The sequence below is a fragment of the Vulpes vulpes genome, chromosome 5 (assembly GCF_048418805.1).
Source record: "Vulpes vulpes isolate BD-2025 chromosome 5, VulVul3, whole genome shotgun sequence".
NCBI classification, from domain to species: domain Eukaryota; kingdom Metazoa; phylum Chordata; class Mammalia; order Carnivora; family Canidae; genus Vulpes; species Vulpes vulpes.
Window position 1 is genome coordinate 63,012,040 of NC_132784.1, and position 18,184 is coordinate 63,030,223.

An 18,184-nucleotide genomic window follows, 5' to 3' on the forward strand; every position below is an offset into this window, starting at 1 on the left:
AAGAAACATGGAAGAGATTCACTAAGTGTCTAATTTGTCCAAATAGGAGAAAGGCTCATGGGAGACCATGACAGAGGTCTGGGAGACCTAACAGAGCTCATGTGAAATGCTTTGGGAGTTCCACCCCCACTCTCCTTCACATGGTTCACAGCTCCTAGTCATTCTGAGAGTCCCTCTCTAGCCTTCCCAGGTGGCTTCAACTCTCTTCGGCACCCACAGTCCCTGGTCATAATTTTAGCTCTTCTATCATGACAATGGCAGTCGACACACAAAAATCACTCCTTCCTCTCCCTCATTCGCACAGAAGTCCCCTGAAGAAATTGTTTTAAATATTCATCTGAGGGCAGCCCCGGTGGCTCAGAGGTTTAGCAACTGCCTTCGGCCCAGGGCGTGACCTCGGGGTCCCGGGATCGAGTCCCACATCGGGCTCCCTGAGTGGAGCCTGATTCTCCCTCTGCCTATGTCTCTGCCTCTCTCTCTCTCTCTCTCTCTCTCTCTGTCTTTCATGAATAAATAAATAAAATATTTTAAAAAAATAAATAAATAAATAAATAAATATTCATCTGAAATTAGTTAAAATGACAGTGTCAAATTTTCTGGTAATTCTAAGGTAAAAGCAAAGTAAAAGTTGATTATACTTTAAAGCAGTGGGGTTAAGCAACAAACAAAAAAGCTGGTGTATGATTTTGGATTGGGGACAAATGGCCCTGAATAGCAAGCTACCAAGTTTCCTAAGCATCCTACACACACACACACACACACACACACACACACACACACAGCACTGTGGGGCAGAAAGAGCAGGATTCATGTGAATGCAAAAAGCTGGAGACATTCTAGTGCAAGAAAAACAACTTTTGAAAGAGAGCTCTTCTTACTGGGAATGTTCAAGCAGAGGTTTCCGGGATGTTTTAGGTGGGATTCTAACATCGCAGACCAGAGCCAGCCTAAGAAACAAGCAGATGAAATGCCTAGCACCATGCCTAGTGCCTAACGGATGCGTAATAAATATTAGGTTCTTCTCACCCCAAGAGTCCATGGATCTATGATCACACATATTGGATGTATTTCTGGGGGGGTAATGGGATACATTCTAGATTCTCCGAGAAGCTCACAATTCTCTTGAGTAGGGTTATGGAGAGAGAAGGCAAGGGGAGGCAAGGAGGCATGTTGTCCATGCTAATGGCAGGAGTCCTTCCTCTGCTTGGAGTTCCCAGCACCTTCAGGCAGTTACAGGCTTGGGCCTTATGCTCTCCACTACGGCTGAGATGACTGCTCCTGCAGCCTTAGCTCCTTCCATCAGGGCGTGCTCTACCTGCAAAGCAGACCGGTTCACAGGACATTCAGGGCCATCCCAGGTGTGTACCCTGCCCTACCCCTACTGAACCACTCCCCTTCTGCAACTGGCCTGCCTAGAGGGGGAAGTGATCTATTGCTATCCTCTATTTCCAAAGATCCTAGAGCTGCAAGAGACCTAGAGAAATCAGGATGGCCTGAGATGGACATCTGAGGCAGATGCACTCCCTCTCTGTCCCCCAGGGGAATCCACAGCTTCTGGCCCCTAGCCTCCCTCAGAGCCATCCAGCCCAGGGTCTGCCTCTAGCATAGGGTTCAGAGGCAAATGTTCTCAGAGTGGCAGAGCCACTGAGGCCCTCATTCCACACACAGGAAATCTAAGCCAGGGAGGGGAGCTCCCTTGGATGAAGTCACAGTGTTAATTAGTGTCTGAGCTTGGCCCACACCCTAGAAGCCCCTTCATAGTCCATTTGATCCTTGGGGTCTTCTTTTCATGTACAAATGCTCATGGGACTGGAGATCCTTTACACCAGAGCCCCCGAGCCCTGGCCTGCACTGGAGCAAGGCCTCCAGAGAATGAAGTACAAGCCAGGAAAGGAGAGGATGAAGTACAAAGGATAAAGGTGCAGAAATTGGAGGGGGACAGGGGATGGTGACCTGCTCATGCTCACTCAGCAATAGTAGAGAGACCAGTATTGGGATCTGAGCCCAATACCCTGAGGGAACATAAGAATCATAGAAAAAAGGCAGAAGAATTATGTTCCTCTTTTAATTCTTGACTTCTTGGGACACCTGGGTGGCTCAGCGGTTGAGCATCTGCCTGTGGCTCGGGTCATGATCCCAGGGTCTTGGGATCAAGTCCACATTGGGTTCCCCACAGAGAGCCTGCTTCTCCCTTCTACCTGTGTCTCTGCCTCTCTCTGTGTATGTTTCATGAATTAATTAATTAATTAATTAACTAACTAATTAATAATTTTAAAATCTTGATTTCTTAATCTATTAAAAAGGATAAACTCCATGCTCATGTCATGGGGTTTTAGTAAAGATTAAATATGAATAAGGGCCACTCTAGTTATCACAGATATGTAGAGCTATTTTTCAAAGCACATGGGCTGTGCCTCATTGGATTCATTACCACCCTGTGTGGTGAGGGGTCACAAACCCAAATGCAGCATGGGCCAAGGAGGTAAAGCTGGTGAAGCGGGCAGGTGGCACACTGATCTCCCCCCACCATGCCCCATCTAAAGAGGCAGCCACTACTCAGCCCCACGGATGCCAGCAAGCAGGAACACCACTCTGATGGTGTCATCAATTAGTTGTTCTAGAAAGGCTGTGAATTCAGATCTTTTTATATAAAATGTCTATATTTTTAAATGTTGGCAAGTAATTCAAATTAAAAATGAGACAAAACACTACTCATCCAAGCAAAACATGTCTGTGGGCCCCATGCAACTGCTAGTTTGCAACTTTAGCAATAAAGTATCTACCTCAGTTTATCCCCATATTGTACAAGAACAGTCTCAGAAATAAAGCAGTCTGACCAAGGAGGACAGCATGGCCAAGCTGGCACTCCACCCTGTGTCTTTGCTCTACAGCCCAGTGCATTTGCACTCTTCCAGCCTTTAACAGAGATAAAAATAGGGGATCCCTGGGTGGCTCAGTAGTTTTGCGCCTGCCTTTGGCCCAGGGCGCAATCCTGGAGTCCCGGAATCGAGTCCCACATCAGGCTCCCGGCATGGAGCCTGCTTCTCCCTCCTCCTGTGTCTCTGCCCCTCTCTCTCTCTCTCTATGTCTATCATAAATAAATAAATAAATATTAAAAAAAAAAGACAGAGGTAAAAATACTTCCAGAACTGTCAAGTCCTGTAGAAGTAGAAGCCCACCAGTCCAACAGACAGCATGAAACCACTAACCACTGTTCCAGCCACTGATGGAATCACAAGCCCCAAGAAAGTTCAGCAAGAAGCCATCATCAGAGCAAAGGTACCATACCTGCTGGCTCCTGGCCACACCGTATCTGAGGTCATTGACAAAGTGTTCACAGTTCCCTTCAATCAGGCTGTACTGTACTATCTTGTTGATCATCTTTTTGGTCCGCTGGATAATCTTGTCCACAGGCAGGGGCAGGTACGTCCCATCCAGCTTGTTGTTGATCTTCCAGGAGCAGCCATGCAGCACATCCTCCAGCCGACTGTATTTCACGACAGCCCGGTTGCTGAAGACAGAAGTGATGCTGCCGGCCTCAAACTCCTCACCTAGAGGCCAAGATGAACAGAAGTTTGAGCGCTGCTAGGGACAGCTGGGGGCAGAGCCCTGGCTCCCTCTAAGATGCTGGTTGAGCTACTTCCCTCGGAGGCCTCGGCCTCACCATCTATGAAAGGCATGGCCAAGGACAGAGAGTTGGAGGAAACGGAGCTGCCCAGCAGTGAGACACCTGTCACTTGGCTATCAGCCTGCCGGACAGGACTGCAGCATTTCCAGGAGATGTGGCTGCTTGGGACCAATTTTCTCAGGAAGACTCCTGCCCTGCACTGCACTCCCCACTGTCAACTCCCACCATCAGCAATCTCTTTCTTATCAAACTCTAGAAGTACCTTATGGTACAGCCCCAAGATTCCATTCTATGTTGTACCGAGGTGACCAAGTCCTAGGATTTGAGTCTTGCTTCCCTAACCAGACTTCAGTAGTCTTCAGAAACGTGTGCTAAACACCCTTACGAAAAAAGAAAAAAAAAAAAAAAACACCCTTACGTGTGAGCATCAGCTCCTGGTTGTGGGGCTAGCCTGGGGCTCCGTGCCATGATGCCCTGTGCAGCCACAGCTGGGCACAGGGGAGGTCAAGCAGACAGGGCTCTGGGTGTGACCCGCTCAGCTTCCACCCAGAGCCACAATGCCTTTCTCTCACTCAATTACTGGGATTCAAAAACAGATTTGAAAAAAGGACCATGTGAAAGGCATTGTATTAACATGTTCAGTCCCCAGAGGAGACAGGTGTTTAGAGAGGGTCAAGAGCCTGCCCAAACTCAGGATGGTCATAATTCAAAACCAAGACTGTTTTTCTACTCTGACCATACAGATAGGCAAATGTGTGTACCCTCCCCTTCCGAAAGTTGACTGAGAACAAGAAATGTCCCTTGTTCTTTTCTTACGTATTTGAAGAATATCTGCTGATTTTACAAAAGCTGGCAGCAAGCAATTCAGCTTTCAGGAACAGAATTCATTTTTACAGGAAGATCTGATGGGAAAGGTACAGACATAACTATTAGCCACCTCTTTGGTTATGTAAGAGAGAGGCTCCTGGACTTGGTCTGGAACGGAGATGTGGGGGTGAATGTGATGTGGAGCATTCTTTACCTTCTCTGCATGTAGGCAGGGCACAGGAGAGGAGCTCTGCCCTGTGAGACAGTCTCTGCAGTTAAGAGGCTAGGCCAAGAAAAGAGGAGGATGGAGCCTAGGGTGAGAGCCATGAGTATGGTGTGGCCCCAGGCCATTGGTCCCAGGCCCTTCTGCAATTTCATTCTGAATGGGCAGTACTTGAACAGGATATAAATTCCAAAGGCATAAGAGCATAAGCAGTGGTGTCCCCCAACCTCCCCTTCTCCCAGTGCCTCCAGATCCCTTTACCCAAGGACCACTGTGACTGAGTTTTTATCTTCTACTATCACCACACCTTCCCATCAGATCTCCACTATCTTCTACTATCTTCCACTATCACCAAACACTCCCATCAAATCTCCACTAAATTTTAATTAGTTGCCAATTGAATCTCAGCCTTGTGTTAGGCAACCTTCAGAAATGAAAGGATGGCTGTGTCCACACGGAGGCAGGAGCAACCAGGGACAAGCAGAAAGAGCCAGGAGACAAACCAGAGTGAAGGTGCCCAAGCAATCAGGAAGCTGGAAGCAGCATTTGGGGGCAGTTGGAACATGCAGGCATCTGCACCCCTCCTTGGCAAGCCTCAGAAATATGAGGAGGGGCACCAAGGCTCAGCAAACATGGGGCCACTTTGTGCACTTGCATCTCCCTCAGGGCTGGATACTTGGTGGTGTTTGGTAGACAGAGATCAAGCTCTATCACCCAGCCAGTTAAGATCCAGGAAGGCACCAGAGTGTTTCATTGCTAATGAAGGACAGCAGCTGAGGAACAAGATAACTAAATGCACTTCTTCTTATTCTACTAACTTCATTATCAGTATCGATAGTTCAATAGAGTATCCACCCTTACTCGGGGGAGCCAGATGGACCACGCAGTCATCTTCCACATAGATGGCCCAGTGCTCATAGCCAATTCGAAAAATCTCAATCAGGTCTCCAGGTCTGGGTCTTGGTTTGCCCTGTGATAGAAGAATAAGGTAATATAATGACACTGCACATTACCAAGGAATTCCAGGACCCTGTTTGGTTGGGGATTAGCTACAGCTCAGCCTGAAGACACTGGGTTTCATTACTTTGTAGAAATCCAGGCTGCAAGAAGCTCCCTTCACAGGCAGGACCAAAGGACCCCCCAACCCCCGCTATCACTCCCATTATTAAGGTCACAGAGGCTAACTGTGCCAGCTATTGATGTATTGCCACTTGGCCCCAAATGTACCCTCCAGATAAACTCTGTGATATCTGATGGAACTCTCTTAAGCTTTTCTCCTTGAAAAGGAGCACTGTGTTAAGCATTATAAGAAGAAGGGGTTCTGGGCAGCCCTGGTGGCTCAGCGGTTTAGTGCCTGCCTTCAGCCCAGGGTGTGATCCTGGAGACCCCGAATCAAGTCCCACGTCAAGCTCCCTGCATGGAGCCTGCTTCTCCCTCTGCCTGTGTCTCTGCCTCTCTCTCTCTCTCTCTCTCTCTCTCTCGGTCTCTCATGAATAAATAAATAAAATATTTAAAAAAAAAAAAAAAAGGAAGGGGTTCTCCTGCAGTTTCTGGCTTGGGGCAGGAGTCAGGGGAGGATGATGGTTGCGTAGTGTGGGTGTTAAGAACTTCTGATGGAGCTCTGACTGAGCCAGAACCCTTCAACCCCATCTATCTTTCAGCCTTGGCCTGGCAGTAACCTTTTGGGCCCTTTGGACAGAGAAATCAGTGCTCAAACACCTCCTGCACCTGCTGGAGTCTTGATTCCCTCTGCCCATCTTCCATGTGGACGATCAGTGGTGTCCAGAGGATGCCTCCTCGTCCCCACCCCCACTCTGCATGCCCAAACCACAGCCAGCCCCCAGCCTGCACTCCAAAGGGTTGCACTTGCTCAGCAGTTGCAGTGCGCCCCCAGCCTGGTGAAACCAAACTTCTCTGCTCTCCTCTCTAATGAGATCTGAACCCCTTCTGAGTCTGTCCCTCCTGAGACCTCCTGGTCTCCCTCACCCTGGGAGACCATATGGGGTTTCTTCATATCTTATAGTTACTCTTGGGTAGTTTAATAATTCTTCATAGGAAACTTCCCCCTGTTTAATCCACTGTGTAGTTTCTATCTCTTGATTGGACCAAGAATGCTGATGCTCTATTTCTTCAACAAGACCTGGGGAAGAGACAGTGTGTGTGTGTGTGTGTGTGTGTGTGTGTGTGTGTGCGCACGTGCATCTTTGTGTGCACAATACAGTACTGTGCACTTTAAAATTTATTAAGAGAGTGGATCTCATGCTAAGGCCTCTTACCACAATAAAAACAAAAAGAGAAAGAAAAGAAAACCTAGAGCTTTTGCCATTGGAAACCCAAACTAGAAAGAAAGAGAGAGAGAGAGGAAGAAATAAAAGAGAGGAAGGAAGGAAGAAAACTCTGCTATCCCTCCTTCTGTAATATGCATTCCACCCAAATTGTCCCTAAGTTTGACCAAAGGGGTCCCGGTTAGAAGTTCTGCTCACTGATTCCTCCCTGAGAAGGCATGCTGGAAAGTCAGAGCCAGTGGAGAGGCAGACCAAGGGAGCCCATCAAACCACCCAGGCACCCATGAGTTTACAATGGCTTTGTCACTTACGCAACACTTTGCCAGCTTAGTCTAATCTCCTCAAGGCTAAATCTCACCTCCCAGTTCTCCTCTCTATTTCCCTGGCAGAGGACAGCAATTTGCCTGGGCCAAAATTCACAGAAGTAAAGGGGGTTTTTCACCTGTTCCTTTTCTGAGGTACAATTTACAAAATTTGTTTAACCATCACCACCATCCATTGTACTTCATCAGAATTTAAAAATTTGTTTTTTGATACTGTTAAGAAAATGAAAACTCAAGCCACTGACTAAGAAAGAATACTGCAAAGAGGGGTGCCTGAATGGCTCAGTCCATTAAGAGTCCGCCTTCAGCTCAGGTCATGATCTGAGGGTCCTGGGAGCCAGTCCTCCATTGGGCTTCCGGTTCAACGAGTCTGCTTCTCCCTCCCCCACCCCGACTCTCTCTCTCTCAAATAAATAAAATCCTTTAAAAAAATACACCTACCATATGATCTAGCCATTTCATTCCTAGGTATTCACCCAAGAGAAAAGACAACATATGTCCATACAAAGACTTGTACACAAACATTCACAGCAGATTTATTTGTAATAGCCAAAAACCAAGAATAGCCCAAATGCTCACCAACGGGTGAATGGATAAACAATGGTGTATCCATACAATGGAATACTATCCAGTAATAAAAAGGAATGAACTATTAATAACATGCAACAACATGGATAAAACTTTAAATGATTAAATGAAATTATGTGAAAGGAGATAGATTTAAAAAAAAAAGCACAAACAGTAGATTCCATTTACATAAATCTCTATAAAATGCAAATTAGTGTGTAGTGACAAAAAAGCAATACGGTGCTGCCTGGGGATGGGAGTGAGAACAGGCGGGATTTACAAAAAGAAACATTTGGGGAGTTACGGAGATGTTCATTATCTTGACTATGGTGATGGTTTCATGTGTGCACAAATACCATACCCAACATATCCAACTGCATATTCTAAATATGTGCACTTTATCATATGTCAGTTATGTCAGTCATACCTTAGTAAAGCTCAATAGAGTTCAACAAAGCTGTTTTCAAAAAATTTTAAAGGCTTAACCAACATCCCAAATCAATATGCACTTCAACCTGCCACACAATCTAAATAAAGTAAAAACACAGTCTGTAGAGGAGTCAGAGGCACGGTAAAGATCTAAGAGCTCGGGATCCCTGGGTGGCGCAGCGGTTTAATGCCTGCCTTTGGCCCAGGGCGTGATCCTGGAGTCCTGGGATCGAGTCCCACGTCAGGCTCCCGGCATGGAGCCTGCTTCTGCCTCGCTCTCTGTCTCTCATGAATAAATAAGCGAAACCTTAAAAAAAAAAAAAAAAAAAAAAAAAGATCTAAGAGCTCTTGTGATACCCACCTCAGCAGCTTGCTTGGTTAATTTCCCTCCACTCTCAGGCTTTGGGGTTGAATTTGACTCTGTTTTTTTCTGATTGGCTGTGGCCTCCAAGTTAACTGTGGGCTTCTCCCTAAATGAATTTTGTGATCACAGAGTCAACAAATATCACCGTTTCACAATCAGTGGCAATTCTAGTCATATTTGCGATTTTAAGATATCTTTCAATTTTGAGACTCTAGGAAACATTTTCCCTGAAGCTCATTTCTGTGATCATGCCATTAGCTGTCATACAAAATAACTGCCGATGATTGTTTAAAATGCTAATGATAGCAAATGAGTAGCTTTCAGGATTTGTGTGTGTGTGTGTGTGATCATCTTTCTTACATGTTTATCAAAGTGACACTTGTACACAGCTTTAAAAAAAAATGGTAGCGATACATAATGGCTTCTAATGAAGTGCAACAGGCCTCTGCTCCCTCCTTTCTCTCTGCCTGTCCTACTGGGAGAGGCAAGCCCCCTTGAACTCTTGAGCTGTTTCTTCTAATAAGTAGCTCCACCTTTCTGAGAAGTCTCATTAAGCCTCAACACTATAACTGCAAGTATCCTGAAAGAAATCAGTATTTGTCCCTTGAAACAAAATGTTAAAAAAAAAAAAAAAATGTTGTAAGAGAGGACTGAAACCTTGGGATATGCTTTGAGATCGTATATTGAGGTCAAAACAGCCTGGGTTTGGGGTGCCCGGCTGGTCCAGTTGGTAGAGTGGTAGAGTGTGTGACTCTCTGTCTCGGGTTTGTGAGTTCAAGCCCTACATTGGATGTGGAGATTACTTTAAAAAATAAAAATCTTTAAAAATAAGTAAATAAATAAGAGACCTGGGTTTGAATCCTGGCTCTGATCCTTGCTGTCTAACCTTGAGCTAGTAAATGAATGTGTCTGAACATCAGTTTGATTATAAAATGGAGATGAGAGTATTTGTCTCACAGAGTTGTCAAGAAGGTTAAAGGAGAGAGATCATACCTACCCGTCTGGTACATTACCAACCAAAAAAATGGCACTTTCTTTGCCTTTTCTCACACATTACCTCTTCTCCCAATTATAGTGAATGGTATAGCCCTTTGGGGAACTTTCAGATCCTCAAAATTTTAAAAAAGAGGCAAACTGTTGTTAATGAAAGTGAATTGAGGAAATTTGCAAGAAGATTACATCATTCTTTAGTGAGATCAAGTGACCGCGTGGTAAGCGCCAGTTTTCAGGGTCCTGGAGGTCCTGTGGCTAGAAACTGCTGCAAGGCAGGTCCTGTCAGTGGGCCTCAGGCCTGGTGGTAATATTTTTTTTTTAATTTTTTTTTTTGGTGGTAATATATTATCAGAGGCACACCAGCCTTCCCTTCACTGGTTAGGGGTAAGATGGTTCCTGTGGAAACCACCTCAGGATTTGCTTTATAGAACTACCTACCATCAAAGTGGGTTCTTCAAAGACTTCCCCACCCTAAGACCCAGTCCTTCCATACAGAGGCTCTTACCCATCCTGGTTGCTTCTGCTCAGTTCTGAGGTTCCCTCTTCCAGCTCCTTGGGAGGGAGCTGGACCAACGCTTGAGATGATTCTTCTGAGGGGGAAAGGGGAGGATGCTATTTAAGTCACAACTGCCTCCTACAGGGAGCAAAATCCGTGAAGGGAGAGTTGGAGCAAGCACCCTGACATCCATGTAGAGGTGGGATCAGGGCTCCAGTCGAGAACCGTGCGAGGCCTGGTCAATCAGTTTTTGGGTAAATGAAGGGGACTGTGGGACTGGGTGCTAGAGAGGTCTGTGTCCCTGGGAAGGAGAGACTTTGGAACTCCCAGGGATAGAATCAGGGAGAGGATGAAGTGAGATCCCAGAAATCTGCGGGCTAAGCCTGACAACAGAGCCATTGTCAACTCTGCCTGTCAGGAAGCCGCTACCTCTGCTTCCACTTCCACCCAAAACAGAGGCGCTGGGCGCCTGGCTCACTTTGATTAAATTACCAACGAAAGATCATTCCCGCTTTGTCGAATATTAGTTGACCATGGAGTTGAGGGCCCATTCCTGGATTCTCTATTCTGTTCCATTGATCTATGTGTCTGTTTTTGTGCCAGTACTACACTGTCTTGATGACCACAGCTTTGTAGTACAACCTGAAATCTGGCATTGTGATGCCCCCAGCTATGGTTTTCTTTTTTAATATTCCCCTGGCTATTCGGGGTCTTTTCTGATTCCACACAAATCTTAAGATGACTTGTTCCAACTCTCTGAAGAAAGTCCATGGTATTTTGATAGGGATTGCACTGAATGTGTAAATTGCCCTGGGTAGCATTGACATTTTCACGATATTAATTCTGCCAATCCATGAGCATGGAGTATTTTTCCATCTCTTTGTGTCTTCCTCAATTTCCTTCAGAAGTGTTCTGTAGTTTTTAGGGTATAGATCCTTTACCTCTTTTGTTAGGCTTATTCCTAGGTGTCTTATGCTTTTGGGTGCAATTGTAAATGGGATTGACTCCTCAATTTCTCTTTCTTCAGTCTCCTTGTTAGTGTGTAGAAATGCCACTGACTTCTGGGCATTGATTTTGTATCCTGCCACACTGCCGAATTGCTGTATGAGTTCTAGCAATCTTGGGGTGGAGTCTTTTGGGTTTTCTATGTACAGTATCATGTCATCTGCAAACAGGGAGAGTTTGACTTCTTTGCCAATTTGAATGCCTTTTATTTCTTTTTGTTGCCTGATTGCTGAGGCGAGGACTTCCAGGACTATGCTGAATAGCAGTGGTGAGAGTGGACATCCCTGTCCTGTTCCTGATCTTAGGGGAAAGGTTCCCAGTGTTTCCCCATTGAGTATGATATTTGCTGTGGGCTTTTCGTAGATGGCTTTTAAGACGCTGAGGAATGTTCCCTCTATCCCTACTCTCTGGAGAGTTTTGATCAGGAATGGATGCTGTATTTTGTCAAATGCTTTCTCTGCATCTATTGAGAGGATCATATGGTTCTTGTAATATTCGACAAAGCAGGAAAGACTATCCACTGGAAAAAAAGACAATCTCTTCAATAAATGATGCTGGGAAAACTGGATAGCCACATGCAGAAGAATGAAACTAGACCACTCTCTTACACCATACACAAAGATAAACTCAAAATGGATAAAAGATCTAAATGTGAGACAAGCATCCATCAAAATCCTAGAGGAGAACAGAGGCAACACCCTTTTTGAACTTGGCCACAGCAACTTCTTGCAAGATACACTATGAAGGCAAGGGAAACAAAAGTAAAAATGAATCATTGGGACTTAATCAAAATAAAAAGCTTCTGCACAGCAAAAGAAAACAGTCAACAAAACTAAAAGACAACCTACAGAATGGGAGAAGCTATTTGCAAATGACCTATCAGATAAAGGGCTAGTATCCAAGATCTATATAGAACTTATTAAACTCAACAGCAAAGAAACAAACCATCCTATCATGAAATGGGCAAAAGACATGAACAGAAATCTCACAGAGGAAGACATAGACATGGCCAACAAGCACATGAGAAAATGCTCCACATCACTTGCCATCAGGGAAATACAAATCCAAACCACAATGAGATCCCACCTCACACCAGTGAGAATGGGGAAAATTAACAAGACAGGAAACAACAGATGTTGGAGAGGATGTGGAGAAAGGGGAACCCTCTTGCACTGTAGGTGGGAATGTGAACTGGAGCAGCCACTCTGGAAAACTGTGTGGAGGTTCCTCAAAGAGTTAAAAATAGACCTGCCCTATGACCCAGCAGTTGCACTGCTGGGGATTTACCCCAAAAATATAGATGCAGGGAAATGGCAGGACACCTGCACCCCAATGTTTCTAGCAGCAATGTCCACAATAGCCAAACTGTGGAAGGAGCCTCAGTGTCCATCGAAAGATGAGTGGATCAAAAAGATGTGGTCTATGTATACGATGGGACATCACTCAGCCATTAGAAACGACAAATACCCACCATTTGCTTCGACGTGGATGGAACTGGAGGGTATTATGCTGCGTGAAATAAGTCAACCAGAGAAGGACAAACATTATATGGTCTCATTCATTTGGGGAATATAAAAATTAGTGAAAGGGAATAAAGGGGAAAGGAGAGAAAATGAGTGAAAATATCAGTGAGGGAGACAGAACATGAAGACTCCTAACTCTGGGAAACGAGCAAGGGGTGGTGGAAGGGGAGGAGGGCGGGGGGGTGGGGGTGACTGGGTGGCGGGCACTGGGGGGGGGGGCACTTGGCGGGATGAGCACTGGGTGATACGCTATATGTTGGCAAATTGGACTCCAATAAAATAAGAAAAATTCTTAAAAAAAAGATCATTCCCGAGTAGGCACTCATTCCGGTTAACCGGCTTTTCGCAAGATCAGCGGCAGCCACGCGAAGGAGCCCTCAAGGGAACCCTGGGGCCTTTTCTGGGGGGTCCCACGGCCCGCTGGGACCCGAGGAGCCCGGGCGGGGCCTCCGGGCCGGGCGGGGCGGCTCCGTGGGGAGGAGCCCGCTTCCTGCGGCGGGTCCCGGCCGGTACCTGCGGCTCGCGGGGCGAGTGTGGGGCGTGGCCGGGGGCAGCGGGAGAGGCGCGGCCTGCTCTCTCCGCCGGCGGCGGGGCTCAGGCCCATCCCGCCGCTGCGGCTCCGCGCCGGCCGGACCCCGCGGGCCTCCCGGGGAGGGTGGAGGCCGCGGGCGCAGCGCGGCGAGGCCCTGCGGGGGGCGGGCGGGCGCCCGGCCGGGAACGGGGAGCGCGCAGCCAACGGCGGCGGCGCGCGGGCGCCCTGCGCTGGCCGGAGGGAGAGGGACGGGAGGGACGGGAGGGACGAGAGGGCGCTCGGGCGCCGCCTGAGGCCCGGGAAGGGGGGGCGGCGGCGGCGGCGGCGGCGGGCCCCCGCGGGGCGGAAGGCACCGCTGAACCGTAGGTGCGGAGGCCGGAGGCGCGGTCCCGCGCGGCTGCGGAGGCCGGTTGTCGAGGAGCCGAGGGACGGGACGAGCGCTCTGACGCCGATTAGGAGCCCTGCGGGGGCACGCCCAGGAGTAAAATCTTGAGGGACTCGAGGTTTTTATGTAAATTATTTCTGCGCCTTAAATTATATATTTCAGAGCTAATTATATATAATATGTAACTTATACAAAAGAACGCAGGCGGGGGTGGCTGGGTGGCTCAGTCCGTTAGGCCTGGAACTCTTTTTTTTTTTTTTTTTAAGATTTTATTTATTAATTCATTCTTGAGAGACAGAGAGAGGGAGAGGGAGAAGCAGGCTCCATGCAGGGAGCCCGACGTGGGGCTCGATCCCAGGACCCCGGGATCTCGCCCTGGGCGCTGAGCCACCCGGGATCCCCGGCCTGGAACCCGGGATAACGGCTCAGGTCTTGATTATCAGGGTGGCGAATTCTAGCCCAGGGCTGACTCCACGCTGGGCGTTGAGCCTACTTCAACAGCAACAACAACAACAACCAGCAAAAGAGCACACGGAATACACAATAAAACCACTCCCCATGAATACACCAGGCTCCGTGCCTAGCGCAGACGCCCGTACCTGTGTGCTCCTCCCTTAGCCCACGTCCCCGCCACCCTCTGCCAGAGGGCACCGCTCCCGACTCATGTCTGTCATGTCCTTGCCTGTATGTATATGTATTTGAGAGAGAGCAAGCGAGCGCAGGGGCGGGGGCAAAGGCGGGGGCAGAAGCTGACTCCCCGCCGAGAATGGAGCCTAACACCGGCTGGATCCCAGGACCCTGGGATCGTGACTTGAGCCAAAGGCAGCCACTTAATCAACTGAGCCACCCAGGAGTCCTCATGCCCTTTTTAAGATACCTTTTTAAAATCCCCTCTTTGTACTCCTCATACATCATTTCGTTGCATATTTGAAGCTTTAAAAAAATAATATTCTGTATGTTCTCTTCTGCAACATCTTTCAAAGCTGTTTTTCTAATAAATACATATTACTGTATAGGTCTATGATTCATTTTCCCTGTTGGAAAATATTCCATTTTGTGAATATACCACAATTTAAGGATCTAGTGATAAAGCCAAGTGTTTGTTTTTTTTTTTCCTAATGTGGAATTCAAAACTATTGAAAAGAACCCAAATTGTGTCCTCGTGGATGCATGCAAGAGATTATACAGAATTTAGTGCTTGGGAAGGTATACAAATGTTCAACTTTACAACAGAATACTAAAACATTATCCTAGTTGAGGGCTCCAGTTTCACTTCTACCAGCCATATGTAAGAATTCTTGTGAGTTTACATCTTCACTAACAGTACTGTCATACTTACTTTTCCAGATGAATGGATGTAAAATAGTATTTTCCTAAAAAGTTTTACTAAAGGGTGCCTGGGTAGCTTGGTTGGTTAAGGGCCTGCCTTCTGGGCTCAGGTCATGATTCCAGGGTCCTGGGATGGAGCCAACGCCAATGACCTCCCTGCTGTTTCTCCCTCTCCCTCTACTGCTCCCCCTCCTTATGCTCCCCCTCTCTCTCTTATTCTGTCAAATAAATAAAATTTTTAAAAATAAAAAAAGTCTTACTAGAAATTTTAATTTGCATTTCACTGATCACTAAGATTGAAGCCTTTACATATATGTATTAGCCATTTAGATGTCCTCTTTTAAAAAGTGCCTGTTTGTGTCTTTTGCCTAATTTTCTTTGGAATTGTCTTCTTATTAATATGTAGAAGCCTTGTCTGTATTCTTGCTGCTCATCTTTGTCAGTTGTACTTGTTTACACATATTTTCTTCCAGTTAATGGCTTGTCTCCTAATAAAGAGAAGTTGACTTTAATGAAGTAGAGTTTATCAGTCTTCTCTTTTGTGGTTAACACTCTGTCTTTCCATGAAGTTCTTTCTTGCTGTAAAGTCAGAAAAATATCCTCCTATATTTTCTTATAAAGGTTAAAAATGTCTTTTTTGTTTAATTTTTCTGGAATTTATATTCCCCATAGGAATAATCCCCATATGATTTATCTCCGCCTGGCTTATTAATAGTTCCCCCCGCCCCCCGCCCAAGTAATGAGCAAGACCATCTCTGTCATGTGTCAGGCTTTTGTGAATGAGCAGGAATATCGTTGGCTGTATTCTACTCCACTGGCGAAGTGTCTGTCTTTGTGCTACTGTCATATGATCTTAATGACTATATCTTTATGATAAATCTTGATATATGGCTATCTTGAGACTCCTCCCCCCACTTCTTTATTCTTCCATGGCATCTTCTCAACTTTTCTTGGGCTTTTGCCTTTCTGTAAACATTAACTTGCTAAATTGCTCAAAATACTCTGTTGACATCTTGATTGAAATTACATTGAGTCAATATATCAATTTGGCAATTTTGACATTTTTACAAAATGGAGTAATCCAATCGATTACATGTTTTGTCTGTTAGTTCTTCTTTAGCATCTTTTAATGAAGTCTTATATTATTCTTCATAAAGATCTGATCTTGGGTATATTACATTCTCTCCTCTACTCACTTGGAAGTTTACACTCTAATTTATTGCCCTTGAAATTTTAACATGGATGTTCAAAGTCTAAAAGTAATGTCTTAAACACCTCTCTCTGAAACAATGCCAGGACGTCAGACACTCACCACCCTTGTCTTCCTCTCCCATGTTATTCTAATTTTGCCCTTTTTAAAGGCCAAATTCACGTTATTACCTCTCATATATTACATAGACATTTGTTTAGATTTGCTTCTTGCCACTACCTTTGCTTATTACTCTTTCTTGCATTGCAGATCTTGCCTCTGAGGCCATCTTTCTTCTTCCAGAAACATAGCCCATTGGAACTCCTATCATGAGGATCTTTTGGTGATTAACTCCTGGCTCTCATGGTGTCCAAATAAAGAGCCCAGACACCCTTGTGGCATCATGTGAAGGAGCTAAGATGGAGGAGCAAGAGCTGAGGGGCTGTTCAGACAACCAGGCTGGGCTGGAGTGCTGAGAGAGGAATTATTCTGTACTTCTGGAAGGACCCAAAGGGAGGCCAAGGAGTTTTTCTGAAGGGATCCTCAGAGAGTGACAGAAAGTACTGGAGTAAAAGAACTTTGCATGCACATCCTCTCTACTAAGACCACATGACCGGAGGCCCCAGCACTAAGACTAGAATGGCAGAGAGCTGGACAGAGTCCATGAACTGCCTATGGCTTACCCAGGGTCTGGCAACTCTGATCTTCCTCCTTGCCCCCACATGCAGTAGTGCCTAGAGCGTGCTACTCTACTCCCAGGCCTTTAGGCCATGCATCTCACCCCAGGTAAATAGGAGATGAGATCAAAGCTGTACACTAACTTGTGGTTTCAGTTAGGTTTATTTTCTTGGTGTGCTTTTAAAATTTATTTTTGGGTTTTGTTTGATTTTGTTACTTTTTATTATGAAAATTTTCACACAAAAATAAAAGTAGAGGAAACAGAAAAAAAAGGACCCCCATTTACCTTTCACCCAGCCTCTCCAGTCTTCAGTACATGGCCCAGTCTTGCTTCATCTATGACCCCACCCACTTCCTCTACACCCAGAGAATTTTGGAGCACATGCCAGATGGCATATCATTTCATCTGTAAATATTTCAGTATATATCTCTAAAAGATGAGGAGTCTTTTCAAAATGAAGATGACCAAGCTACCATTAGCACATTTAAAAACACTGTAGCAGTTCCATAATGTCATCAAATCGCCAATCAATGTACACATCTCCCTGATTTAGCTTATGTTTTCTAAGTGGTTTTCATTTGAACTGAAATCTAAATGAAATGCATACATTACAACCAGTTGGTGTGCCTCCTAATTGAATTGAAAGATCAATTAAAGTAGAGTCAGCACCTACCCACTACCTACCACCCATTGCCTGTTTTCGTTTGGCCTGAGAGCTAAGATTGGTTTTGTACATTGTTAAATGGTTTTCAAAATAAGAGTATTTGTGTCATGTGAAAATTATATGATATTCAACTTTCAGCATCCATGTTTGATTTAAACATAACCATTCCCAGGGTGCCTGGCTAGCTCAGTCAGTTAAGCCTTCGACTCTTGATTTTGGCTCAGGTCATGATCTCAGGGTTGTAAGATCAAGTCCCGTGTTGGCTCCACACTGGGTGTAGAGCTTCCTTAAGATTCTCTCTCTCCCTCTCCCTCTGCCCCTCCCCTGCTCGCTCACTCTCTCTAAAAGAATAAAAATAAATAAAGATTCATATACTTTATTTTCAGGTTATCTATGGCAACTTTCCCACTACAAGGGCAGAGCTGCATAGTTACTGTGGCATCTAAGACTTTATAGGCATCAAAGCTTAAAATATTTACTCTCTGGCTCTTTACAGAAAATGCTTCCCAACCTCTAATCCCATATGTTTCTCCTCCACCTCTTTTCTTCCTCATAACTTATTTTTTTAAAGATTTTATTTATTTATTCGTGAGGGACACACAGAGAAGCAGAGACATAGGCAGAAGGAGAAGCAGACTCCATGCAGGGAGCCCAATGTGGGACTTGATCCCAGGACTCCAGGATCACCACGGGCCAAAGGCAGACATTTAACCACTGAGCCGCTGAGCCACCCAGGCATCCCGTTCCTCGTAACTTTTTAATT

At 45.7% G+C, this 18,184-nt stretch overlaps 1 protein-coding gene across 1 annotated transcript; it reads right to left on the bottom strand.

The window, feature by feature from the left end:
- Positions 1-1,097: 1,097 nt before the first annotated feature.
- On the bottom strand, positions 1,098-14,475 carry PLAAT5 (phospholipase A and acyltransferase 5). The gene is made up of 7 exons (XM_072760159.1): positions 14,438-14,475; positions 13,071-13,636; positions 10,125-10,209; positions 8,624-8,732; positions 5,520-5,628; positions 3,289-3,551; positions 1,098-1,315 (listed from the first exon to the last, which is right to left on the bottom strand). The coding sequence occupies exons 1-7, from the start codon at positions 14,473-14,475 to the stop codon at positions 1,223-1,225; spliced, it is 1,263 nt and encodes a 420-aa protein (XP_072616260.1). The 3' UTR covers positions 1,098-1,222.
- Positions 14,476-18,184: the final 3,709 nt, after the last annotated feature.

Bases quoted from the DNA above. Each gene is read 5' to 3' on its own strand.
- PLAAT5 (XM_072760159.1), bottom strand. From the start codon at position 14,475: ATGATGTATGAGGAGTACAAAGAGGGGATTTTAAAAAG. The intron at 5,629-8,623 runs GTGGGTATCACA...CTTCTATCACAG, and splicing joins TAACCAAGCAAGCTGCTGAG to GGCAAACCAAGACCCAGACC. The intron at 3,552-5,519 runs GTAAGGGTGGAT...CTTGGCCTCTAG, and splicing joins GGTCCATCTGGCTCCCCCGA to GTGAGGAGTTTGAGGCCGGC.